This window comes from Littorina saxatilis, linkage group LG7 (assembly GCF_037325665.1).
Source record: "Littorina saxatilis isolate snail1 linkage group LG7, US_GU_Lsax_2.0, whole genome shotgun sequence".
NCBI classification, from domain to species: domain Eukaryota; kingdom Metazoa; phylum Mollusca; class Gastropoda; order Littorinimorpha; family Littorinidae; genus Littorina; species Littorina saxatilis.
This window is the reverse complement of record NC_090251.1, coordinates 6,765,826-6,793,086: the sequence shown is the minus strand read 5'-3', so window position 1 is coordinate 6,793,086 and position 27,261 is coordinate 6,765,826. Positions and strand designations below refer to the sequence as shown.

Here is a 27,261-nt window from a genome sequence, read left to right as displayed (position 1 = left end):
CCCCGTGATCAGGAGGTCGTGGGTTCGAACCCCGGCCGGGTCATACCTAAGACTTTAAAATTGGCAATCTAGTGGCTGCTCCGCCTGGCGTCTGGCATTATGGGGTTAGTGCTAGGACTGGTTGGTCCGGTGTCAGAATAATGTGACTGGGTGAGACATGAAGCCTGTGCTGCGACTTCTGTCTTGTGTGTGGCGCACGTTATATGTCAGAGCAGCACCGCCCTGATATGGCCCTTCGTGGTCGGCTGGGCGTTAAGCAAACAAACAAACAAACAAACAAACAAATAGAGGGATAAAGGAAGACACTGACTTGACGCCTGGCAGACGACCTTGCTGCGTGATCTCGTCGGACATTTCCTCGCCCTCCCCAAAGCGGTCGGTGGCAGAGGAGTCCCCGAAGCGCTGCTTGTAGTATGCCTCAATCTCATCTTCATGCTGGCTCCTGAAACAATGGCAAAGAAAATTAAGATCAGATTTGAACAACAATTTCTTCCCGGGCGTATGGTTGCCTGAATGGCGGAGTAAAAACGGTTATACTGTACATGTAAAAACCCACTTGTGACCACAAATATAAATGCATGAGTGTACATGGGACTTTTAGTCCATGAACGAAGATGAAGAAGAACAACACCAACAACAACAATTTGAAGTGAAACATGGCTTCCATCGTGGCACATGGGGCACTTGAGATCAGCAATCTATCCTGGCAGTTGCACTAAGACAGACAGACACCTTCTGAATGTAAAAACCCCAATGCAGAACAGTTTCAGGAGATGCTGCTTGCCAAGACGCGATTGACAAGGGAGACCATTTGGATTATTTCCCTTTGGACTATAGAGCTGAATAGCATGTGCTCTTCTGTTCACCTAAACCTTTTTTTTCAGAGGAGATCCCCAGCCCATATCCAACTTATTTTTTAAATCAATTTTGATTATAACCTAAGAAATGGAAATGTAGCAGTCAGTCTCTGCTTCTTACACTCTCCCCTGGCCACAGAAACACATCTTTGTAGTTATGGTACATCTTTGTTGTTACATGTACTTTTTTTCAAGACTAAATGCACAGGTGCAAGGGCTACATTATTTCCAATCCTGAAACTGAAAATCCTAGGAGCCCTAAACCTGATCATACATTCCTGACAGTTTTGAAGCATAGAGCCTAGCTTGAGAGTCAAACAGGATATCAATTTGTTTACTATACCCAAAACACAAATTAGGAATAAACCTGAAAATCAGCATCCCTGTAAATACCATAAATCTGCACAACAGTATCTGTTGACTGTGGATTAAGCATGCCCATGCAGACAGGGACCACATCTTCATGGTAAAATAAATGTGAAAAAAAGAAACTGTGGGGGAAAAAAGTCCACTTCTTGTCACTTACTCCCAGATCTGCTTGAGTCGCTGGTGGCTCTCGATCTCCTTGGCACTGGGTCCCTCGTAGGTGGAGCGTCGGTCGATGAGTTCCTCCGCCCCCTCCTCCCACTCCTCGTCCTCTTCATCTTCCTCGTCAACATCTGGGTCACAGGGTCACAGGGGTCAAAATGTGCGTTACAAATACAGTGGAACTATCTTAACACCCTTCCCACGTAAGACTCCCTCCCTTTCAAAGCGCTGTTTTCTCACATTTTCTCTTCATAGCCTCTGTAATTTCACCCCACCCCCCCACCCCCTTCTAAGACTCCCTCCCTTTCAAAGCGCTGTTTTCTCACATTTTCTCTTCATAGCCCCTGTAATTTCACCCCACGCCCTTCTAAGACTCCCTCTCTTTCAAAGCGCTGTTTTCTCACATTTTCTCTTCATAGCCTCTGTAATTTCATCCCACTCCCCCCCCCCCCCCCCACCCCCTTCTAAGACTCCCTCTCTTTCAAAGCGCTGTTTTCTCACATTTTCTCTTCATAGCCCCTGTAATTTCACCCCACGCCCTTCTAAGACTCCCTCTCTTTCAAAGCGCTGTTTTCTCACATTTTCTCTTCATAGCCTCTGTAATTTCATCCCACTCCCCCCCCCCCCCCCCCCCACCCCCTTCTAAGACTCCCTCCCTTTCAAAGCGCTGTTTTCTCACATTTTCTCTTCATAGCCTCTGTAATTTCACCCCACCCCCTTCTAAGACTCCATCATTTTTAGGACCTGATTTTCCCAGATTATTGAAAGTCTTCATAGAAGGTGGATTTCACTAGAACAGGAAATGTGCTTTTTTCACATCACAAAAACAATCAGAAATTGTTGTCTTTTCTCTACTCTGTTACGACTTCTGTATTGGTATAATTTCTGAAGTCCTTTAAATACATTCCCAACCTTCTTCAGACTGTTATAACGACAGAAAGCAAAGTTTCCCATTACTGCACGACCAACAAAACGCAACAAAAATAAACAAAACAAAATGTCAAATCACTGACCGGCCTCATCAATGATGAAACCAAGGGCGCCTTTCCTCTTCTTCTTTTTGGGACGTCCTCTTTCTTCCATTTCATCCTCATCGTCAAAATCCTGAGCAAAAGCAGAAAAATATGCATTTCACAGTCAACACAATACAACACATACCCGCACACAATGCCATTCACTCTTTCTTTCTTTCTTTATTTGGTGTTTAACGTCGTTTTCAACCACGAAGGTTATATCGCGACGAGGGAAAGGGGGGAGATGGGATAGGGGAAAGGGGGGAGATGGGATAGAGCCACTTGTTAAGTGTTTCTTGTTCACAAAAGCACTAATCAAAAAATTGCTCCAGGGGCTTGCAACGTAGTACAATATATGACCTCACTGGGAGAATGCAAGTTTCCAGTACAAAGGACTAAACATTTCTTACATACTGCTTGACTAAAATCTTTACAAACATTGACTATATTCTATACAAGAACCACTTAACAAGGGTAAAAGGAGGAACAGAATCCGTTAGTTGCCTCTTACGACATGCGGGGTGCAGAGAAATAAGAATGTGGAAAAGAAGACTTTTGGTAAGTGAAATAAAGGTGATGGATCCAGTCAGGTAGAAATAAGACAACAAGAAAAGAATTGGAAAACTGCAGGGAATAGTAGGGAGAGTTTTCTTGGAAGGAAATATAGGTGAAAGGACTGGTAAGGCAGAAATAAGACAAAAGAAGAGAAGTAAAGGGGTGGGGTAGCTTGGTAAAAACACTCCCGCCGCGTGAAGGCGACCCCATGGGAGCTGCCATTCACTCACAAAACATGTCTGAAGCAGGTTTGTATGAAATTGTAATTGAAAATAACATTTTGATCTGGGGTGGTTGTGTGGGGGGGGGGGGGGGGGCTTTCCTGGGTTCCTGAAGACACCCCTTCCAGGCAAATGTACCTTTTTTTCTCACGAAGAGACCCAAAATACCCCTTTCAGATGCTGAATTTTAAAAATGCAAATACCCCCAGCCCCTGTACCTCTGCCTCATTTTCGAAGCCCCTCCCTCGAATACGTTACGTCCAGCCCTGAGACAAACAAAAGCCCAGTAGAAGCATTGGGGAACTTATGGCATGTTTCAACGATCCCTTCATTATACTAATGGTTGATTCAAATGCATTAACAGCACACAAGCCTACAGAGATCTAACCCCACTCCCTTTCCCACTTCCAATATAAGCAATGTCCGTACAGTATCATCCTCCGAACCATCGTCCGAGCCACCTGAGCCACCCGAGCCATCGTCATCATCATCAGCAATACGTCGTCCCTTCTTCTTTTTTCCTCCTCCTCCTCCTCCTCCTCCCCCACTCTCATCCGCATCTTCTTTGTCTTCGTCGACATCGCTTCCATCGGGGGCAGCGTCACTGCCTTCATCCTTCGGTTCGTTCAGATCCCCGCCCTGAAAAACAACATGTACAATGCTTTCACAACGCACTTAAGCATCATTAGAGATACAGCAGAACCAGCCCTTGCCACCACCTCTAGAAAACAACCACCTGCCCGCAACGACCATTGCAAAGGAATCCCCAACAAGCGTTTTTTTGACGTAATCCACCTTTCCATAACGACCACGTGTCTATGACTACCATTTTCGGGCGGGCGCATGGGGGTTCATTATTGACCGGTTAGACTGTAATATGGAAGAGAAATCGCTTACTCAAGCCTAAGAAGGAACTGCATTGAATTTGAACACTGCATAATTCATATACGGTAATCGGAAACACGTCTCCCTTTTCCGCATAGTGCAGTTTGGGAAAATTAACCATGTTCGAAGTATGTGGATACCAGGCCAAAACCGTCCCACATCCCACTGAGTCACAATTCCTTATGTCATATTTAGATGATTTCCACATCCCATGGGATGGGCAAAACTGCAATTTCTGGCTTCAAATTCTCCATAACAATTGCAAAGAGAGAGCGTGTGATATCTCTTTTACACTTATACTATCAGAGATTTTGTGTTATCATGAAAAACTGAATAGTAATAATAATATTCAAAAGAGATTCGACAATTACAAATAAACAATATTATATTTCCCACAGTTTTTAACAAGATAAATGCACCAGACCCAACCCCAGTCTTTCACAAAAAATAGAAATAATGAAACACAAATGACTAAATCAGTTCATAGATATCAATGCAACCTTCTTTTATCTAACAATCATTAAAATGATGATCTTGCATACATGTGTAAGTGCACGCAACACACTTAGCAATTTCCCTGAAGATTTCATTGGAAGGATGCTATTACTCTATGTAATTTGTAATTGTAAAACTTATTACAAATCTTAGATGGACATGTCATATGGTTCACATCCGTATACTATAACATGTCACCACACAGCCAAAATATACTGCTCCACAACCACCAGCCCGCAACGACCACTGCAAAGGAATCCCCAACAAGCGTTTTTTTGACGTAATCCACCTTTCCATAACGACCACGTGTCTATGACTACCATTTTCGGGCGGGCGCATAGGGGTTCATTATTGACCGGTTAGACTGTAATATGGAAGAGAAATCGCTTACTCAAGCCTAAGAAGGATCGTAGCATCGTCAGTCCACCGCTCATGGCAAAGGCAGTGAAATTGACAAGAAGAGCGGGGTAGTAGTTGCGCTAAGAAGGATAGCACTCTTTTCTGTACCTCTCTTTGTTTTAACTTTCTGAGCGTGTTTTTAATCCAAACATATCATATCTATATGTTTTTGGAATCAGGAACCGACAAGGAATAAGATGAAAGTGTTTTTAAATTGATTTTGAAAATTTAATTTTGAAAATAATTTTTATATATTTAATTTTCAGAGCTTGTTTTTAATCCAAATATAACATATTTATATGTTTTTGGAATCAGAAAATGATGGAGCATCCGATGAATGTAAATTTGGATCGTTTTATAAATTTTTTTTTTACAATTTTCCGATTTTTAATGACCAAAGTCATTAATTAATTTTTAAGCCACCAAGCTGAAATGCAATACCGAAGTCCGGGCTTCGTCGAAGATTTCTTGACCAAAATTTCAACCAATTTGGTTGAAAAATGAGGGCGTGACAGTGCCGCCTCAACTTTCACGAAAAGCCGGATATGACGTCATCAAAGATATCAAAAAAATGAAAAAAACGTCCGGGGATTTCATACCCAGGAACTCTCATGTCAAATTTCATAAAGATCGGTCCAGTAGTTTAGTCTGAATCGCTCTACACACACACACAGACAGACAGACACACACACACACACACACACACACACACATGCACGCACATACACCAGGACCCTCGTCTCGATTCCCCCCTCTACGTTAAAACATTTAGTCAAAACTTGACTAAATGTAATGAGCGTACCTCACTCCCGGCATCAGAAAAGTTGCTGTCTTCGCTGTCCGACATGATGGGGTACTCCTATGTCCACTCCAATACTGTACATGAGATTATAAGGACGAAATGAGTTTAACATTATTTTTAAAAGAAAAATTTAAACACAAGGTAATCAGTCACTAACTCAGCATGTAGATAGATCTATAAATGCAACTAGGCCGCAATAACTGATGCAGAAGGGGCTTATTCAAAACCAACAGGATGCATTTCCTGTAAGCGTTTTTCTCACAATAGAATGCTCCGAGCAGCTGGCGGTTTTTACAGATCTTGCTGAGGCCGTGATGGTTAGGCCAAAAAAAATATTAGTCTGTTTACGGTAACATAGGCCCAAAAAAAAGGGTCGGTAGGTCGGGATTTTTTTTTCTCTTTCTCCAAAAAAACATATTTTTAACCCTTTTGCTGCCAATCAAAACTTACTTATGTGCATTCCTGATTGCCAGGGAATTTTGGAGTTCGGGGTGTAATAATTCACAAAAAATTCTAGCTCCAAACTGGCAGTAGGTAGGTAAGTAAAACCTATGTTATTTTTAAAAGAAATTGAACCAAGAATCTGTTTTTAGTGTCTAAACATGGAAATAATAATTAGTTTGGCTTATAATGATGTTCAAATATGAACTTTTGAAAAATCGGTCCGGCGCATCTTCCGGTGCCTGTGGATCAAACACAGGTGGTGTTTTGCTTGCTCGAAGAAAGGATCATAATCACTGTCATCTACCTGTTTCCAACGAATCGTCCGAAAGAAGATCTCCCCCTTCCCCTGTCAGTATCCGTAATCATTTGCACCGCCTGTAGCGTCAGTCCATCTTTGTTTTTCCCTACTAGGGCCCGGTCGACTGTCACCGTTAGCCATTTTGACGAGTCGAGCCTTCTCTCCCCTTCACTGCCGCCAAGGCCGAAAATAGCCTTCAGACGCAAAACCGCGTCACCATTTATGTTTATTCATGAGAATGAGGTATCCTACCAAGCCATTGGCTGGTATTTGTGTGTCAGCAGTGACGTAGCATTTCTGGAAAATTCCTGAACTGAGATGACGGGTTTACCCGTCACGTAGGCGCTGCGGCTGCACAGGCACATGACGGGTATACCCGTCATAAGGCAGTCAAGGGGTTAAGTTATTTTGCCAAAAAACACTTTTTTTTATTTTTTTTCCCCCAAATGCCAAAAAAAAAGTCTAGGGTCGCGCGAAAAAATAGGGTCGGTCGGGATACCGTAAACAGACTTTGTTTTTTTTTTGCCTTACATAATTGTTAGCGGGGGATGACACGCTCTTTAATACGAACTATATGATGCGCTGTTTGATACTATTAGTATTACTAACTGTACTGAAGTATGGTTTCTTCCTCAGCTCTTGGGGCAACTAGGGACAGTTTTAAACTTAAAGCTCAATTAAAGCTGTGGTCTATTTATGACTATCCGGGGCTACGAGTTTGAAAAGATAAGGTGAAAATCATGTACAGAATTCTGTACAGCAAACGCTACCCGAAACCCCATCTATACGGCGTGTATGACCTTGAGAGCTTCAGTCAACGCTTGAATTTTGCAGTTGTAACATCCGGTTTGCTCTCTCAAAGCTGGGCATACTTGTCAAGAAGGATCAAGCAGAAAAAATAAACGACTTGGCAGGGATTCGAACTCAAGGCCTCGGGTCCTCGAAATGTCGGGGCCGATGTCTTAACCGCTAGGCCACTCCACCAGTGTTGTCAAAGATGGAAAAAATAATAATTTTATATCATTCTACGCTTGAACTACCATGCATGCGTTGCAAAAACGTAAAAATTGCCCTTCAAATTTGCCTTTATTTGCAAACATGTTTCACGGAATCGCAGTACATGTTTACACCGTCATGCTACACGACATTCGCGCCTTGGCCCTTGCAAATAGCTGCGATATACAACATGCAAGAAAAATGACAAGAAGAGTATTTGAATCTCTCCAAACCTCTGTGAAGTTGAAAACAGACATCAAAGAAATAGTTATACATGTATTCACTGCTGAACAGTGGGCGGATAGATATATAAAATCATGCTGCTTCAAGAATAACATAACATGAATTCATATCAATGTTTTTCCTTATTTTTCTGAATTGGTGCAGTAACCTAGTGGTTAGGACATCAGACACGAAGCCTCGAGGTCGAGAGTTCGAATCTTCGCCGGGGTGTTTATTTTTTCCCCTTGATCTCTCAGTCTTGAGAGAGCAAACCGGATGTTATCCCTGCAAAATTCAAGCGTTGACTGAAGCTCTCAAGGTCATACACGCCGTATTGAGGTCTAACGAATGACGTATCACAACGTGTGCGGTCGTCCTTGGCGGTCAAGAAAGCCGCCGCGATCATTGCGCAGACGACACTTCTAGACCGCCAATATTTTTTGTGCGCATCACGTGCTCCACATAAATCGGCCGGAAACGAAGCAATTGGGAAACCTGGATAGGTGGGGTTTCGGGTAGCGTTTGCTGTACAGAATTCTGTACATAATTTTCATCCCTGTCTTTTTAACCTCGTAGCCCCGGAAAGTCATAAATAGACCACAGCTTTAACATTTCAATTATGTACAGTTATTAGGCCAAAAAAAGAAATAGGTCTGTTTACGGTAACCCGACCGACCCTAGTTTTTTCGCGCGACCCTAGACTTTTTTTGGCATTTTGAAAAAAAATTTTTTGGCAAAATAACGTAAAAATATGGTTTTTTGGGAAAAAAAAAAAAAATCCCGACCTACCGACCCTATTTTTTTGGCCTATGTTACCGTAAACAGACCTATTTTTTTTTGTGGCCTTATCAAACATTCCTTGTTTAATTCCATAATTGTAAAGCAGAAACACCACCTGTTGGTCGAATTGGACCCGTTCTGTATAACTGGTTCACTCACGCACACGGTGAAAGTCTGAAACTGAACTAAGATGTATCGCTTCCAATTTGGCTTGCTCCTGTATTACACTTGAAACTTTGAATGTAAATGGACACGTCTAAAATTCAAAACAGAAATAAGGTCCATTTTGGAATCCTTTCAAGAATAACGGATACCGTTTAGGCTCAGAATTACTTAAAGACCACTAGTACACAATATATGACGGTTTACATTGCATAATCCTCACAAAATTTACCTCAAACAGTCTGTCCTTTTTGCAAACTGGATAAAATACACAACCTGCGTCTGTACCGGATGTGGAATTAGTTGCATGCGGTTGTCTCCCTTGCCCTTTTCCCCGTGAATGCAACTTGCGGCAAGCGGGCATCGATCATGCTGAACGTCGTTTCGTGAGAAATATTAGATCGAGCAAGAAAACGAATAAACACAAAACAAAAGCTTTTAAACAGCCTTTTCCCCTCGTTATGAGTCCGCTCTGATGACAATTTTGAGTCCGCTCCCCTGACAATTTTGTGACAAGTGTCCGTTGCCTCTTAAATTAGATGACAAGTCCACAGAAACTGCAACTGAAAAAAGAGAGAAAAAAAGTGCACATAGTCCTTTAGTCGCTGAAGGCTGTAACTCTTCGGATGTTTATCATCTGACTGATGTCGTGGCATGTTCACTTCCTTTTAATCTTTGCCTTAGAATCTGGAGTGGAGGGATGCGTGTGTCGAATCATTGACTAAATTTGTTGAAATTATATCATTGTCACTGAGTTTTAAGATTGTACATTTTCAACAGCTTTACTTCCAGCCAACTCCTCCCCTGACAACCCCCCACCCCGAACAAAACTGACATAGAAACGCTAGGGAGTGCGATATGTTCAAACTTTTCACACAAATCTTGCTGAAGGCAGTGGCATAGGTATATGATCGAATTCTAATTAATGTACTTCTGACAGTTGCAATATTCGCCCTGAAACATAATATATATAGTTTCATGACAGCCACGATGTGAAAGTAGGTCACAGTGGCTAAGTTCTGAAACAGACTTCGCCGCGACGGAAGCACTCCAAGGCAAAACCGGTTCAAACCGGCCCGCAGTCTTGTCCATTCATCAATAGTACAGCTCTCGGATGGGGCAACGTTCCAGCAAAATATTGACCAAAAATAAATGAACACATCAAAGTTTTCCCCCATCGGTAAACAAAAAAGGCGGTCCGACAATGTGGGTGTTCCACCTACGTTTCCACACTCTGCGGAACCATGAACTTCTATTGGAAGTTTGTTACTGATGTGTATGCGGTTCACAGTGCGCGGTGAGCCCGTTTTAAGGCTGGAGCTTTGTAAAAGTGATACATATTTTTCAGGAGTGAACTTTTCTGTAAATTCAAGGAGTGCTAAGTCCAAAACTGATAAATGAAATAGGGCGTAACCCGGTTATTTGCAGGAAAACAACTGAAACTTGAGTATGGGGTATGAGACATTTCCACAAAACCAGTACTCATATGTGATGAAATTTCTCAGATTTTATTGAAGGTAAACAAATCAACATGCAAATGATCACACCTGGAGAAGAGTGATGGAGGAACAATATGAAATACTTTGCAGGTAAATTGAGAAAAAAACACGACAACTTTGTACCAACTTTTAAAAATAAATGTTAAGCACGAAACACGAACAACGTACTTGGCTTGAAATTCAAAGTGTCAGAGTGATAAGAAATGTATACAACTTTGTCACATCAAAGGTTAGGTATGCCCTTTAACCACAGTAAAAATATGAATACCCCTTATGCAAAAGTTTGAATTGTAGTGCTCATATTACCCCAACTACCCATTTTGACCGAAAATATGCCTCTGGTCTGCACCTGAGAAAAAGTAAATTATAGGGACTTGACATTTTTAAAAGATAGCTTTTATGTAAGCAAGGATTGCTTAGGAGAGAAATCAAAAGATTAGGAAGCGTTAAGCCCTTCTTTATAAGATAATGTATGAGTATGGGGTATTAGACTTTTGCACAAGAATCACCACTGAATAGATTTGTAAAATATAAAAGAAAAGAAACTTTGATTTTCGAGCTTAAAATATCTGGTTTCAATCAGTACTTTATCAATGCTGTCTATCTTTTTAATTTGAGACGTCAATGTCACTGTCAGGTTTGCCGTGAACGTAGCCGCGTAACGTGTTACGCCTGGGTCTCACATATACGATTTTTCGGAAGTGTCGGGGATAGTTAAGTCGGCTAGGTCGGAAGTGTCGAATGCAAATTCGGCTCCAAATTTCACTCCCGACCTGTCCTTACGACTTATCCGACCATGTAGCCGACACTGAAGCAGACGCCGGACAACCACCCGACTTTAGGGCCGACAAATCCGACATGTGTCCAGACACTTCCGACTGCAGTAACGACAATTCCGACTGCAGTTACGACAGGCCCGGCTGAAAAACTTCCGAACAATAGCCGACTCTCACGACCAGTGTAACGACTAAACCGACTAGCTAACGACTGTCCTAACGACAAATCAGACTGCCCTTACGACTAATCCGAACGAAACTATGCTACCGACAAATCCGACCACCCTTACGAGTCTTCCGACTACCGTTACGACTAATCAGAATCGCCTTACGACTAAACCGACACGCTTACGACAACCACCCGACAAATTTCTATTCACGTCTGAGTCGGGAGGCTCTTCCGACTGTTTTGAAAATTTCAAAACAGTCTGAAGGGCCTTCCGAACTAACCGACTTTTCAAAAACAAAATTGCTAATTCTCACGAACTCTCCGACCTCTTCCGACTTCCAGCCGACTACCTAAAGTCGGGTGACATTCGTAGATGTGAGACCGAGGCATTACGCCGCGATGATATGACCCGCATCCGACAAGCACCCCGCTGTGCTGTCAGTTTTTATGGGGGCGAGGACGCCCCCATTCTATACGGATAGTTTCGAGGTTGACCATGGGCAGCGCCATTTTGTTGTGAAATACGTCATCAGTTTGTGTACACAGGAAGTTGTGACATCCGTCACCCTATGGGAGGGGTGACGTCAAAATTGTTCATCTGTAGAAAGTTGTGAAATCCGTCACCCTATGGGAGGGGTGACGTCAAAATTGGTCATCACAGAGTTTGTGTAACACAGGAAGTTGTGAAATACGTCACCCTATGGGAGGGGTGACGTCAAAATTGTTCAACAAAAACATGATTTGTCGCATTGTGCAGGGTCAACTGCAACAAACTCAAACCGAGCAATTCATACCTAGCTGTATTTGAGTGACTTATATACCCGACATTTTTATTTCTTATTTTTAGCACAGGTGTAGGAAAAATCATGAACCAAAATGCTATTTATTTTCTAATTTAACATTTTTTTTACAAATATGACCATGGTCTTTTAAACATACAGTGACATTAAACATTGTTATGTTAAAAAAAAGAAAAAAGAAAAAAAGCTTTTGTGCACAAATCAGAAAATACATTGTACATTTTACCTACAGGCCAAACCGTGAGTGTCTGTGGCAAAGCCCGACCCAGGAAATTGCACTGATTTTATATTTAGATCAGAGAGAAATTGTCAAGAACAGGCGCTTGCATTTGGATGTGTCCAATGATAGTAGGTTTGGTTGTGATCAATCAGAATAATGTAGGAATAAAAATGTATGACAGTTTAGTATGATGACATGTAATTCACATATGCTGAAATATGATATTATACATCATGTAATATTATTATGGCTGTTGCCATGACCATGAAACCCAACAAAGGTTTAATGTAATGTAATTCAAAATACCAAAACCGAGCACCTATTAATCTCGTCTTTGCGCGTGAAGATTGAGGCCGTCTGCCAGTAGCGGTTAGGTCATACAGTGGAACCCCTCTCTAGCGACCTTTAAAATGTTGACAAAAATCGGTCCTTGTGGAGGAGGGTCCTTACAGAGGGAGGGGGCGGAGTCAGGGGGCCACAAAGAAAGTCAGATTTAAAAAAAAAAAGAAAACAGAGAAGTTTGAGTTGCTGACGACCGTTCTCTCTGAAAGCAAACTGCTTCGATTTCATGTTTGTCCTTGGTGTCCACCAGTTCTGGTGCATGTACTACCCTGGCCAAGTTTCCTCTCAAGACATCAAAGAGACCGCCCCAGTATACTCTACAGCCTCTGGGCGAACCACCTCTCATAGCTAAAACTGGGTCAATGACCCCTGGGAAGAAGGTCAGTGTCTATAAAAATTTTACTCCTAGGCCTGCGGCCAGGGGGGGGGGGGGGAGTATACCGGTACCATTTGAGAATCAGACCAAATGAGAATTGAACCATTTGAGAACATCCTTTTTTTTCAATCACTACATCGAAGGCCTGCGGCCCGGGGTTCACATGGGTTGGTTTGTTTGTTTGTTTCAAACCCACACCCATATACACACATTTCCCATTTAAACCATTTGTCGGCCCCCTGTCGATATTTATCGACTAAGTTCCTTGTGTTTACTGCTGTGTACCGTGGGCCGTCTTGTATCGTGCCTTTGATCATGGCGGCGTAACAGTAGTTCACTCTTTTTAAAGCAGTTTATGGGAGTCTCGCCTAGAACACGAGATAGAGTGTGATTTGTTTTCAACCAGGAAATTATGCACTCGGCTGCATTCCTTATGTACTTTACGACAATACATCTAAATAAAGTGCGCCAACATGAATGCACTCGCCGCTTTGGGTCAAATAAATCGCATAAAAAATTTAAAAAAAAATAAAAAAAATAAATCCCTGCGCTTAGAACTGTACCCACGGAATACGCGCGATATAAGCCTCATATTAATTTTTAAAAAAAATGTGATTGGACTCCTTCTGCTTTAGTGTGACGTAGTAGTTGTGTCAGTGCGCGGTGTATGAGAGTTTAGATCGGCCTTGACTTACACAACGAGACTTAGCGGGTTTGCTGTGTTTATCAAATAAAAAGCAAGTCGCAAAATGCAACCCCATAGTCAAAGAAGGCTTGACCGACATGTCAATCAATATGGTTGAAAAATGAGGTCGTGACAGTGCCGCCTCAACTTTTGTAAAATGCCAGATTTGACGTCATCACAGACGCTTAAAAAGATACAAATAAATTGTCTTGGTTTGTTTGATCTGGATGAGTTTGTATGTCACGTAGAGTTTCACGAAAATCTGTCCAGTAGTTTTCTCAGAATCGCTCTACACACACACATATACTGACACACACACATACACACACACGCACACACTCGCACATACACACACACGCACACACTCGCACGCACACACACTGACACACACACACGCGCGCGCGCACACACACACACACACACCAGCACACACGGTGGCATCTGACACACACACACACACAAACACTGACACCGGCACACACACAACTTGAACACACACACACACAAACACACACACACGCACGCGCACACACACACACAAACAAACAAACTGACACACACACAGTACGCCACCACCCTCGGCTCCATTCCCAGTCTATCTGAACACTTCAGTTTAGTCAAAACTTGAAGTAAACAGTAAAAAGAAGACTTCCTTCAAAGTCGCTGATATCACTGAATTGAAGTTTAAAGCACTCGATTATGCGGTCACTTTCAACAAATTGTGTTGATTCAATCGTTAATAGCAAGATCAAGACAGGGCCGTAGCAGCCCTACCGGCCACTCCGGCCATGGCCGCACCAGTTTTTTGTAAAAAAAAAAAAAAATCGTCTTCATAAGCTTCAGCGCTGTGTTAGGAGGAAGGAGGGGTCGTGACTTAGATCGCACAATGACAGCGTTAAGCGAGAAATTGTCACTAATTGACATTCACAAGTGAAGACTATAGATCTAAATCTAAAGTAAAACTAAAAGGCAAACTGCGTATGCACCGACTGAGACGCATTACTGATCCACTGAGCCATCGCGTTTTGCACTGAAGAGACATCTGAGTTATCTACCTTAGTTCACGTTTTTCGTTTCCCGGGAAAAGTACCTTTTTATATTTAGTCAAGTTTTGACTAAATATTTTAACATCGAGGGGGAATCGAGACGAGGGTCGTGGTGTATGTGTGTGTGTGTGTGTGTATGTGTGTGTGTGTGTGTGTGTGTGTGCGTGCGTGTAGAGCGATTCAGACCAAACTACTGGACCGATCTTTATGAAATTTGACATGAAAGTTCCTGGGTATGATATCCCCATACGTTTTTTTCATTTTTTTGATAAATGTCTTTGATGACGTCATATCCGGCTTTTCGTGAAAGTTGAGGCGGCACTGTCACGCCCTCATTTTTCAACCAAATTGGTTCAAATTTTGGTCAAGTAATCTTCGACGAAGCCCGGGGTTCGGTATTGCATTTCAGCTTGGTGGCTTAAAAATTAATTAATGACTTTGGTCATTAAAAATCGGAAAATTGTAAAAAAAAATAAACATTTATAAAACGATCCAAATTTACGTTTATCTTATTCTCCATCATTTGCTGATCCCAAAAACATATAAATATGTTATATTCGGATTAAAAACAAGCTCTGAAAATTAAATATATAAAAATTATTATCAAAATTAAATTGTCGAAATCAATTTAAAAACACTTTCATCTTATTCCTTGTCGGTTCCTGATTCCAAAAACATATAGATATGATATGTTTGGATTAAAAACACGCTCAGAAAGTTAAAACAAAGAGAGGTACAGAAAAGCGTGCTATCCTTCTTAGCGCAACTACTACCCCGCTCTTCTTGTCAATTTCACTGCCTTTGCCATGAGCGGTGGACTGACGATGCTACGAGTATACGGTCTTGCTGAAAAATGGCAGCTACTTGACTAAATATTGTATTTTCGCCTTACGCGACTTGTTATTTTTTTTATGGCCGGACCACTTTTAGGAGCTGTGCTACGGCACTGCAAGATCACGCGCCGATGTAGTTTCGGATAGCCTGGTCGGCAGATCGGCCCTGACTTGGTTTAACAGTTTTCACGCCGGTGTCACGAACTGAAACCTCTCTGAACAATCCCTCTCATTGCGGTCAATGCGCATGCGCCAATCTTGGACTTAAAAAATGCGACCCTTTGACCGAACGAACTAGGGTTAGGATTAGGGTTAGGGTTAGGGTAAGGGTTAGGGTTAGGGTTACTGGTTGTTCGCGACCTGATTAATCTACCCATGCTGTTAGCGCATGCGCATTGACCGCATTGACAGGGATTGTTCAGGCAGCGCTTTGGGTGCGTGGTATGTTATGTAATGTTTCTATGAAATACATCAATATAACAAAATAGCGGCCGCTGTGCCATTGTGAGTATACTATACTTAGACATAACCAAGCTAAGAGAAGGTAACTCTCGGGAAAAATCGGAAGTCATCAAAACAGGGAGACAAAATAACACGCTTTCACCTTGTGCAGTTGGGAAGTTCGAACGTGTCTTTTGCGTTGTTTTTGGTGTTAAAAACTGACATACGATTAGCACCACCAGAGTGTGCAAAAGACTCAAAAAGGCAGATGAAACACAGCAACCTCGCTACTCTTCGGAGCTATTTTTAGCGTTCTCAGTCACTAACTATTTTTCGATCAAATGCTTACGTAAAACCATAACGTCCAAAGATGTTCGAATTTGTGTTTGCAACATGACAATGTTCATCAAAGATTTTACAAACAACGAAACCACTGTAATTAGGAAAATGTCTTAATTAGCTGAATAACAATGGGTTCTTTCATACGATAAATCCGGAAAGTCATATCTATCATCATACAGAATTGTTCATAAACCTGAAAATACACTAAAGCCTTTTTCAAAACTATAGTCTGTTTGAATGACTTTCAGCAATTTTCAACATTATAAATCGAGATTACTAGACACATTGACAGAAATTTGGTGCACTAAACAGTTTTCCTGATCACGAATCATTGTGTGAAACTTTCTTTACAACTTTCTTTCATGAAGTGTACGTATTCTTCTAGAAGAAGGCGTGTCCCCTGTTTTGAGCGAACACTGTTTTCGTGGTGCACTACCTCTGTTTTTTACAAAAATCGAAAAAAATACACAGCGGCCATAATTCCTCTTTATTTGAATGAATGTCAACTTCAAAAAGATTGTTTTAGAGTGCAGATTAAAAAAAATCAATGCATGAATAATTTGGTTATACATACTATACTATATTTAGAAATATAGTAGAAAAGTATATATAGTGCCGTAATTCCATTCTTTTCATACCATCCCGAAGAAGGCAGTTACATGCCGAAATATTGATTTAAACTTACCTAACCTGGTTATTGGTGTGTTTTTTGTGGGTTTTTAAAAAAAAAACTATTATACTATAGTATAGGTCTTGAGCGCCCCTTCGTACATGTGGCCGGCTTCTTCAAAACTCAATTTAGCGATACTGGCCTAAAAGATCAAAAATGAACACACTATCATTCCGAGTTCACCGCGACTGGGTCCAGCGCTTTCCTGCTTAGCACAATACGCTACCGCGCTATTCTGGCGTGTGCATATCAGTCACTGCGTTTTGCACGTGGGAGGTGAGCGATTTCCTTCTCGCGGGGATTGACGAAGCTGTACTGTCTTGGTGAAAAAAATACAGTGCGTTCAGTTTCATTCCGTGAGTTGGACAGCTTGACTAAATGTAGTAATTTCGCATTACGCGACTTGTTTATTGTCTTATCCGGGAGAAAACAGCTTTTGAAACATTTTATCCAAACACTTCGTTCAACGTCATCTCGTGACTTCAACAGAACTGCACAGACCTAATGAGTCAGCCCTGTCCGAGTTTAGGTCATGCTCAGTTTAGAAGGGGTGGGAGCGTAACATTTATGCAGATATTTTCTTTCCTGTACATGCAGTTTCTTTTTTGGAAAGCTTGTATTTGTCCCATTTTGATGCCCTTGCATGCAGGCAAAGTAGTAGGTACTGAAAATGGCAAATTCAGTAAAAACAACCCGTGATTTCTTTTACAATATGGAACAAGGAAATACGCCCGCTCACCCACAAATGGACTCGCCCCGGTTGCCCGTTGGTGTGATCACGTGTTATGTTGTCGCCATTTTGCGAAGATTGAATGATGATGTGTGTGGTTCTAACAGCGAGGAAAAGCAACATCTGTAGGCATTTTTAGAGGAGTTTAATTTCTCAAAAATATCAAATTCTTCATAAACCAAGCTGTTTAGAGTATAACATCTCTTTCAGTATTCGGTTCAACCCAAAATCTTCAGCAAAAGTCCCCTGTCGAGCCCGACCCCTTTTGTGCCCTTGTGGCAAGGTACAGGCTTGAAAGACAGAGACTTGCAAGGGGAAAGCGATGAGATTTGACGGACACAAATACATCTTTGCATCGCCAGTACGCCGACGATCTTTAAGATATTAGGCTTATCTTTTAGTAACTCGGAAGGACGAGTTAAAACTCGATGAAAGGTAAACTCATATTGTGCATAAATTATGCTAATGAGAACCCTCCACGCAGACGTGTGTGTAGAGCTGTGTGTTCTTTTGTGCTCTCTGTCTTGCCCACCCTTCCTTCACTCACCGGCCAGTTATGGGGGATAGGGTTATGCGGCAATCACCATACAGCGATTAACTAGTAACTTACTAGTTAACAGTTTTAAAGTGACTTCCAGCCGTTGGAAGGCACGCCTGACCCGTTTACATTCCTTGATCGAAAGGATGATCGGACAGAGGGGTTGAGACTGCTTGACCTACATTTTCCATACCTTTCCACCCTTTCCATACCTTTGTCTTTCTTCATCTTTTTCTTTCTTTCCAACGTGTTAGGTTTTCAACTTATTTTCCTTGCGAAAATACATGATACTGTGATCTGACGACGAAGGAGAAGAGAAAAAAAAGTTTGTTCAATCAAAGCGGAAATAAGATAGGCGCATTAATACATGTATGTGTTCTGATCAAGAATTGATATGAGTTGAGTCTTGACCATTGAAAGCTGAAATTATGGTTGCTTTGTAGATCAAAGAACACTCTGTATGCTTTTGTGTTCAACACTAAAGTTGCGTTGTTATATGATATCCCACTGGAAGACTTCAGTTGACAGGAACTGCGAGGCTGCGCGCTACCGTACAAAAGTACACGTTTTGGTGTGTAGCAATAAAGTAGTGCGTAAAACGTCAGTCTTCCCGGGCTTTTTGTTTACTTATTTATGTACGTGCTCCTGTCCCCTGGCTACTTATTTTGAATTGGGGATAATTATTATGGTTGTCAGTCTGTTCATGGCAGTATTCTTGTCAAATCGATTAGTTATAAGGTGCTATTTGAAATTGATTGCGTGACATTTTTTGTGTAGTGTGACGTAATATCGAGGTCACGGGACGTGGGTCGCGCGTGCGTAATCGCGGAAGTAAACAGATCACACTGACAATCAGTTGTTTAGCTGCGTCAATGACACAATACATGGAAAGTGTGCCCACATCGGAAGATTTGAAAAATCTCGTAGAAACAGCGACATTGGTCACAAGCCTCGCGCCGCAAAAACAGACAAACAGAGAGTAGAACAGGGCAGTCTGCCTGTTCTTTCGTTGCAGTGGACCGATTTATTTCACAACTCGATGAAAGCGTGTAACATTTAAAAGCTGTCAACTCGTTGTTAGGCCAGACTACTAGAACAGAAAAATTCAGCCTGAAGTTTGCAGTTTACCTCATTCATAATCCCATTCACCACTACCACCACCCCCTCCCACACCTAACCCCCCCACATTCCCAAGACCAAAGGGACAAAATTCACAACTTTATTTACAGAACAGCAAACTCTAAGTGCACTGGCTATCTGCAGCTGTATTGATGCATTAACCAGTGGAACTGATAGCAGTTTCTGCCCTTTCTTTTATTTACTTCTATCTTGACATTTCAAATAGTTCACCCTTTTTTCTACAGGCATAGCATTTTTTGTAGCCTTCTAGTAAGCAATTGTATTGTGTACATTAAGCAAAAATTGTGTGTTTTCACTTTCTCGCTAGCTCAGATTTTAAATTCCTGTATGTGTGTAAATAGTACTCTTTGGAGGATAGGGAAGGATCGAGCTGTGAGGTTATAGCTAACGTACACAATTTTGGCTAAAATGTTGTTGATTTTGCAGGTAGTTCGCGGCGTTTTTAAATAAGAACAAAACATATCGAGGGATATAAAACATGACCCTATATGAGGGATAGAGTGATAGACGAATTCCGAATGAACTCTGTCGAATGAACTCTGTCGAATGAACTCTGTCGAATGAACTCTGTCGGGGTTGTATTGGTTGTGAAAGAGTGTATGTCCTTACTTTAAAAAATTACTCAGATAAACATTGGAGGGGCATATCTCTAGCATGGAGTGTGTCAGATAAACATTGGAGGGGCATATCTCTAGCATGGAGTGTGTCGGATACACAAGGACAGGAGCACATTCGAACTTATTTGTCAGAGGAAAAGCAAGGGTATTCACTCTTTCCCAACCCATTCGAACCCGAAGGATTTTTGTTTCCGAAAATTGCAAAATGTATGCATTGTTGCGCAGAATGATTATACTCAACTTTCAAGGAGATCCCCCACACTTTGTGGCTTTTGGTAAGTGATTGCTTCTGATTAATGAGGTATTTTATTAACGAGAAATTTAGAGGAGTTGTAGTGTTGCCAACACAGATTATCTGTTGAAGATTTGAACCTTTTTCCACCTGCACAGAATGATGCATCTCCTATGCAGTCCTCATGACAAGAGAGGTAACTCCTTAATTTCAAACTTTAGCAAAAATCGTAGCAAGTAGCAAACCACAGCGAGTTTTCTGAAACCAGATGCTCGAACCTTGCAGGAAGCCGGTAGAAACTGATAATGAAATGTGCGTTATGTTGCATTGTAGGTAATATGACATTCAAGGATCTGCTTAGTTATGGGTTCTGTAGCGCGTTAAACTGGCGTCAACTCAGTTCAGAGCTGTAGATTTAAGATGTTCCCAATGGTAGGCTAACAAACAATTTCTCTACCTTCCCAACCCCTACACCTCTGTGCGCCCCCCCCCCACACACACACACACAACATTCACACACACAACATCCACACACACACACAACATCCACATACACAAAATCTTTTGCTTTTTATTCTTCCGTGACCTGCTAGCTGGGTTACTGAATTTTGAATTGTGAACTGTAACATTTATTTTAACATTAGTTAATGAGATTATGGTTATCAATTTTATGCAAGTGTCCTATGTTGCCTTGAAGGAGTCACCTTGAATAATTCCACAAGTAAGTTTTTATTTGTCAGCAGTTGTATTTTTATTTATTTTTTTTTTTTTAACCATGGAATCCTTTCTTTGATGATAAAAAAAAAAATTAAAATTAAAAAAAAATATACATATCCCCCCCCCCGCGGGTTAGGAGGAAGAATGTCCCCATGTCGTAAGAGGCGACTAACGGATTCTGTTTCTCTTTTTACCCTTGTTAAGTGTTTCTTGTATAGAATATAGTCAATTTGTGTAAAGATTTTAGTCAAGCAGTATGTAAGAAATGTTAAGTCCTTTGTACTGGAAACTTGCATTCTCCCAGTAAGGTAATACATTGTACTACGTTGCAAGCCCCTGGAGCAAATTTTTGATTAGTGCTTTTGTGAACAAGAAACAATTGACAAGTGGCTCTATCCCATCTCCCCCTTTTCCCCGTCGCGATATAACCTTCGTGGTTGAAAACGACGTTAAACACCAAATAAAGAAAAGAAAGAAAGATAAAAAAAATATGCAATGGCATATATGTCAAGATTTTGAATAATATATTGTCTACAGTGCAATATTATCACTCTAAACTTCTGTCACTTTGTGCAGTGAAGATTACACACTGTTCAGTTTAGGATTTGCACACTGAAATCACAGTCATTTTAGCAAGTCGTACTCGTAGCTGTGAGCATGAACTTCAGTTTTTGTAGCTTTCTGTCAATCTATGAGTTTGACACAAACCAAGATTCAAATGTGAGAAATACCATATTGTGGAGCTACAGTGATGATGTGGATTCAATCTTTGACTTGAGTAAACTGTAGCGCGACTCCTTCTCTGCAGTTATTCCCACAGATAGGTAGCCCACATGTCCTGGGGGGAAAAAAACTATCACGAAAGTAATAAGCAGCAGATGATGTTGGGTCTCCTTGTTCAAGGTAAAGTGTATAGCTTTGTGTGTGCAGGCTTTTAAAAGTTTCATGTAGATAAAATGGTAGGAAATGTATCATAAAGTTCTGCGAGGTTACGGGTTGCTTTCTCCCAGTCGAATGGAAAAGCGACCGGCACGGTTGGCCTAGTGGTAAGGCGTCCGCCCCGTGATCGGGAGGTCGTGGGTTCGAACCCTGGCCGGGTCATACCTAAGACTTGGCAATCTAGTGGCTGCTCCGCCTGGCGTCTGGCATTATGGGGTTAGTGCTAGGACTGGTTGGTCCGGTGTCAGAATAATGTGACTGGATGCGACATGAAGCCTGTGCTGCGACTTCTCTCTTGTGTGTGGCGCACGTTATATGTCAAAGCAGCACCGCCCTGATATGGCCCTTCGTGGTCGGCTGGGTTAAGCAAACAAACAAACAAATGGAAAAGCAAGCTGCCATATATATATAGTTCACTGCTACCAACTTTGTGTTTGCATGCACTTGTTTGTGTTTCCGAGCCCTGAGATTTTCATTGTGAACTGGGGATCTTTATCGTGCGCACGGGTGTGTTCTGACACGGGATTCGAAGTCACGCTGATATCGACAAACTTGTTTTTGAAGCCGGCGTGGAAACCGACTAAGTAACCCCCCCTCACCCCATTGTCACTTTATGTAGCATTAGTGTAACAGCTTGCAACTTGGGACGCCTTTTTGTACTTTCATTACTTGCTGAGTCCCAAAGTGTAACAATTAATATCGCTGATGGGGTCTATGTCGACCAAAAGAGTGGGATTCCCTGTAGGAGGAGTTTCTGTGGAGGGATTTCCTGTATATTCCTTGTAGTTAGGATGCAGACATGGGAATTGTCCACGAAATCACGGATTTCCACGAAAAAGAAATTACGTTTCAGCAAAAATAAAACATTGTCCGCGGCAAAAAAAAAGATAAATTAAATTATGTGTAAACTGTTGTCTCTCTATCCATTATTTACTTACACGAGAACTATCAAAATATTGGTCTAAAATTTATTTTCCTTCCGGGGGGCTTTGCCCCTCCCCACAATGGGGCTCTGCCCCTGTACCCCGCCGGGGCCAAGGCAGCCCCTGTACCTCGGCTTATTTTCAGAGTTTTTTCTATTTTGGAATTCCCATACCTGAAGATGACACCAAATTGCACCATTTGGGTTCTTTGGAGAAACAAAATTCTGGGGGGGGGGGGGGGGGGGGGCATGCCCCTGGACCCCCCTGGTAGGCGCCGTTGGCTTCGTTATTACTTACAAATGTTCAGCCTTTTTTACAATGTTTAATTCCCATGCCTAAAAGTACTTATACACACTCTTTGGGGTATCAGTAGGCACTGTGAGTATGAGTTCAAACCTTGGCATTTTGGTGGTGTGTAGTACTGACACTCATAGTCATAATATTTTTCTGCTGGGTGAGATAAAGACAATTATTTTCAAAATCTTGTTAATTCACCTTCTGCTGTTTGTAGCAGCGTTACCCCTCCAAGTTTAGTTGAGTTTTAAGTTCTGGCAACAGCTGTCACCGCTTACAAACAATCAATATATACATGTGTGTATTGCACGGTAGAAGTGATATAAAATTTATTGAATACAATACAATACAATACAATACAATAACTTTATTAATCTCTAAAAGAGAAATTGCATTGCTGAGCTTTTGTGTCCGTAATAAAACATTCAAAAATAAACATTTGTTCTTTGTCATTCATACATTCTTGTGTTCTTATACATTTCTTCAATTCATACATCAATATTCTATCATAATTATGAACATACATTTATTCTCTTTTAACAGTCTGTCTTCAAACGCATCTCAGAGAGGGAGGCTAGAGATTTGAGAAACTATCAGAATGAAACTGCCACACAAAGCTGGTACACTTTTACTCTACCCTGCATTGACAGTGCTTCACATTTTGTCGCTATTGATCTCTGTACTTGTTTCTTTCATTGTTTTTGTGGATTAGCTTTGTGATACATGTATACTTCTCTCTCTCTCTCTCTCTCTCTCTCTCTCTCTCTCTCTCTCTCTCTCTCTCTCTCTCTCTCTCTCTCTCTCTCTCTCTCTCTCTCCTGTCTTGTCAATAACTGTGACTCCTGCTGTTCATGTGAGAGTTTGTGTGCACTAGTCATTTTGTGTAACAGTAACACCAACATGGCATCACCATCTATGTTGTCACCTGACAACCGCCCCACCACCCACACCCCCTCCACACAGCCCCAGCCACGAAGAAAAATAAATCAAACAGCATATATTCTTCTGCCTCCTACAGAATTTCTATCTCCCTTCCCCCCTTTTCGGCCCTGTAACCCCTCACACTTCCTTTTTCATTGTGTCAAAAATTGCATTATTTGTCTTTGAGGAGGGAAGGGGGGGTATGTGAAAGAGGGTACTATCAATCATTACAGTTAGTAGTAATCTACATTTGAAAGGGGGGGGGGGGGGGGGGTTCTTCTGCATTGAATCAAGAGGGAGTGGGTCTAGTACAGGGCTATACATTGCACTGTCATGTGCGCCTCAAAGTAAAGAATGTGGAGCATGAGTAAAAAGTAAACGGGTTTGGTTAAAGTTAAGAAGTTTATTTCAGGGAAACAGGTCACTAGACCAGTTCCGGAGTTGAATAACATCAAAAGGAATGGATGGGGGTGGGGGGTGTTCACTTGTTAGCCTAGTAAGTAGGGGGGGGGGGGGGAGAAAGTACAAGAGGCTGAAATATTGACAGTAGTGGAAAGAGAACTTTATTGGCTCACGTAAGTGTAGCCTATGCGATGCTAACTTTTGTCTGTCTGTGCGTGCGTGCGTATGTATGTATGTGTGTATGTCTGTGGTAGAAACTTTAACATTTGAAGACGTCATATTACATTGACGTCACATAATGACGTACGAGGGTTAGACGTCACGCGATGGAATTACTGAAAGTCTCGGTGATTGTTATTTTGAGCGGGCCGAGACTATTTGGCAGTCGTGTCCATGTAAGTAGGCTACATGCAGACAGACAGATCTAGATCTAGTGTCTCGCTTTCTTGCACAGTTTCACCTATGCTCTTTCTGTGTGTGTGTGTGTACTGTGTGTGTGACGGAGTGATTGAGTTTGTGTTACTGTTTGTCGATTTCTTACGTGAGCCTTGAAGGCTTCGCCTCTTGTTTTTCATGAAACAAATATTTGTATGGGTGCAGGGCGGAGATAGCAGTGACAGATGACAAACATGGAGGAAGAAGGAACAGAACCACCAGGAGCAGAAATGGAGGAGGGTGAGAATGACACACAACCCCTGTGGCAAGAAGACGTCGCCGGTGAAAGCCCCCCTGCCTCCCAGGAAGTCGGGTCACCCGAGCAGGGCGAGGCCGAGGTCGATCCCAACAGTGGCTTTGAGCAACCCGCGCCCGGCGAGCATCGATCACGGAGAAGTCGATCACATCGAGAACGCTCCTCAAAGCACGGTAAAAGCCGGCGGAAACACCACAGCAGCAGACACTCAAAACGATCGTCGCGCGAGGAGGTTGTGTATGATGACGATTATCTGTACCCGGCCAGAGAGGGGGAGGAGCCACGAAGGGGTGTGGCCTCTGCCGGCAATGCCGCAGAAGATGGAGAGATTTTGGAGGACGGAGAGATTGCTACCGATGAAGAGGGAGGGCACCGTCATCCCATGGATTATGGGAGACCGCCTCCAGGGGAGGAAGAGGAAGGTTAGTAGCATTACAAAACTCAATAATCATAACTATTACTGTCATCAGTAAAGTCCCTAACGGAACATGTAAAGTGTGAGAAGGTAGCAAAGCCATCATTTTGAGTGCGTTACAATATTGACCTGTTTCAGTATGACACTGTTTCAGATGCCTTTTGGTATTCCAGAGTTTTTACACGATTTTAAGAAAGTGTGTTGACATATTTAAAGGAGCTACATGAATGGTTTCCTTGCTGTTAGTTTTTGTTTGCTATTCTGCTTTCCACTGTGAATTCTAAAGCTTGATGCTTTAAACAAAACGCTTTTAAACCAATTTAAACTTAGTCAGGCCTCGCCTCGTTTGTCTTCCTGAGCCAGGTACAGTGGAAGACCTTTTAAAAATGTGAGAAAATCAGGTCTTAAAAATGAGTTAGTCTTAAAGTGGGGGTAAATGTTTAAGAGACCTGTAAAGAACAAACAATCTGAGAAAACAAGGTCTTAAAAGGGAGCGAGTCTTCAATCAAGGGGTCTTAAAAAGGGGTTTCCACGAGGCTTCGCCAGCCTGCTGAAGATCATATGTAGTTTATTGTGATACAGTGGAACCCCTATTTTAAGAACCCCCAATTTAACTTAATACTTTCTCCTTTTATCACCCTCTTTTCTCAGATTCTCAGTTGACAACGACTGTAATTTACTTGCATTTTCAGACTCCCTCAGATTCTCAGTTGACAACGACTGTAATTTACTTGCATTTTCAGACTCCCTCAGATTCTCAGTTGACAATGACTGTAATTTACTTGCATTTTCAGACCCCCTCAGATTCTCAGTTGACAACGACTGTAATTTACTTGCATTTTCAGACTCCCTCAGATTCTCAGTTGACAACGACTGTAATTTACTTGCATTTTCAGACTCCCTCAGATTCTCAGTTGACAACGACTGTAATTTACTTGCATTTTCAGACTCTCTCAGATTCTCAGTTGACAACGACTGTAATTTACTTGCATTTTCAGATTCTCAGTTGACAACGACTGTAATTTACTTGCATTTTCAGATTCTCAGTTGACAACGACTGTAATTTACTTGCATTTTCAGACTCCCTCAGATTTTCACTTGACAACGACTGTAATTTACATGCATTTTCAGACTCCCTCAGATTCTCACTTGACAACGACTGTAATTTACATGCATTTTCAGACTCCCTCAGATTCTCAGTTGACAACGACTGTAATTTACTTGCATTTTCAGACTCCCTCAGATTCTCAGTTGACAACGACTGTAATTTACTTGCATTTTCAGACTCCCTCAGATTCTCAGTTGACAACGACTGTAATTTACTTGCATTTTCAGACTCCCTCAGATTCTCAGTTGACAACGACTGTAATTTACTTGCATTTTCAGACTCCCTCAGATTCTCAGTTGACAACGACTGTAATTTACTTGCATTTTCAGACTCTCTCAGATTCTCAGTTGACAACGACTGTAATTTACTTGCATTTTCAGATTCTCAGTTGACAACGACTGTAATTTACTTGCATTTTCAGATTCTCAGTTGACAACGACTGTAATTTACTTGCATTTTCAGACTCCCTCAGATTCTCAGTTGACAACGACTGTAATTTACTTGCATTTTCAGACTCCCTCAGATTCTCAGTTGACAACGACTGTAATTTACTTGCATTTTCAGACTCCCTCAGATTCTCAGTTGACAACGACTGTAATTTACTTGCATTTTCAGACTCCCTCAGATTCTCAGTTGACAACGACTGTAATTTACTTGCATTTTCAGACTCCCTCAGATTCTCAGTTGACAACGACTGTAATTTACTTGCATTTTCAGACTCCCTCAGATTCTCAGTTG

At 41.8% G+C, this 27,261-nt stretch overlaps 2 protein-coding genes across 2 annotated transcripts in view; one reads left to right on the top strand and one right to left on the bottom strand.

The window, feature by feature from the left end:
• The window catches only part of LOC138970561 (transcription elongation factor SPT5-like), a 44,601-nt gene extending 35,557 nt beyond the window's left edge, over nt 1-9,044 (bottom strand). The window contains exons 1-6 of the mRNA XM_070343026.1: nt 8,890-9,044; nt 5,756-5,829; nt 3,604-3,813; nt 2,399-2,489; nt 1,384-1,516; nt 311-442 (exon numbers count right to left, since the gene is read on the bottom strand). Of these exons, the coding sequence (XP_070199127.1) occupies nt 311-442; nt 1,384-1,516; nt 2,399-2,489; nt 3,604-3,813; nt 5,756-5,800 (611 nt within the window). The 5' untranslated portion in view covers nt 5,801-5,829; nt 8,890-9,044. The remainder of the gene's footprint in view (nt 1-310; nt 443-1,383; nt 1,517-2,398; nt 2,490-3,603; nt 3,814-5,755; nt 5,830-8,889) is intronic.
• Nucleotides 9,045-17,649: 8,605 nt separating this feature from the next.
• LOC138970576 (uncharacterized) overlaps nt 17,650-27,261 on the top strand; it is a 32,719-nt gene continuing 23,107 nt past the window's right edge. The window contains exons 1-2 of the mRNA XM_070343046.1: nt 17,650-18,021; nt 24,910-25,422. Coding sequence (XP_070199147.1) covers nt 24,930-25,422 — 493 coding nt within the window. The 5' untranslated portion in view covers nt 17,650-18,021; nt 24,910-24,929. The remainder of the gene's footprint in view (nt 18,022-24,909; nt 25,423-27,261) is intronic.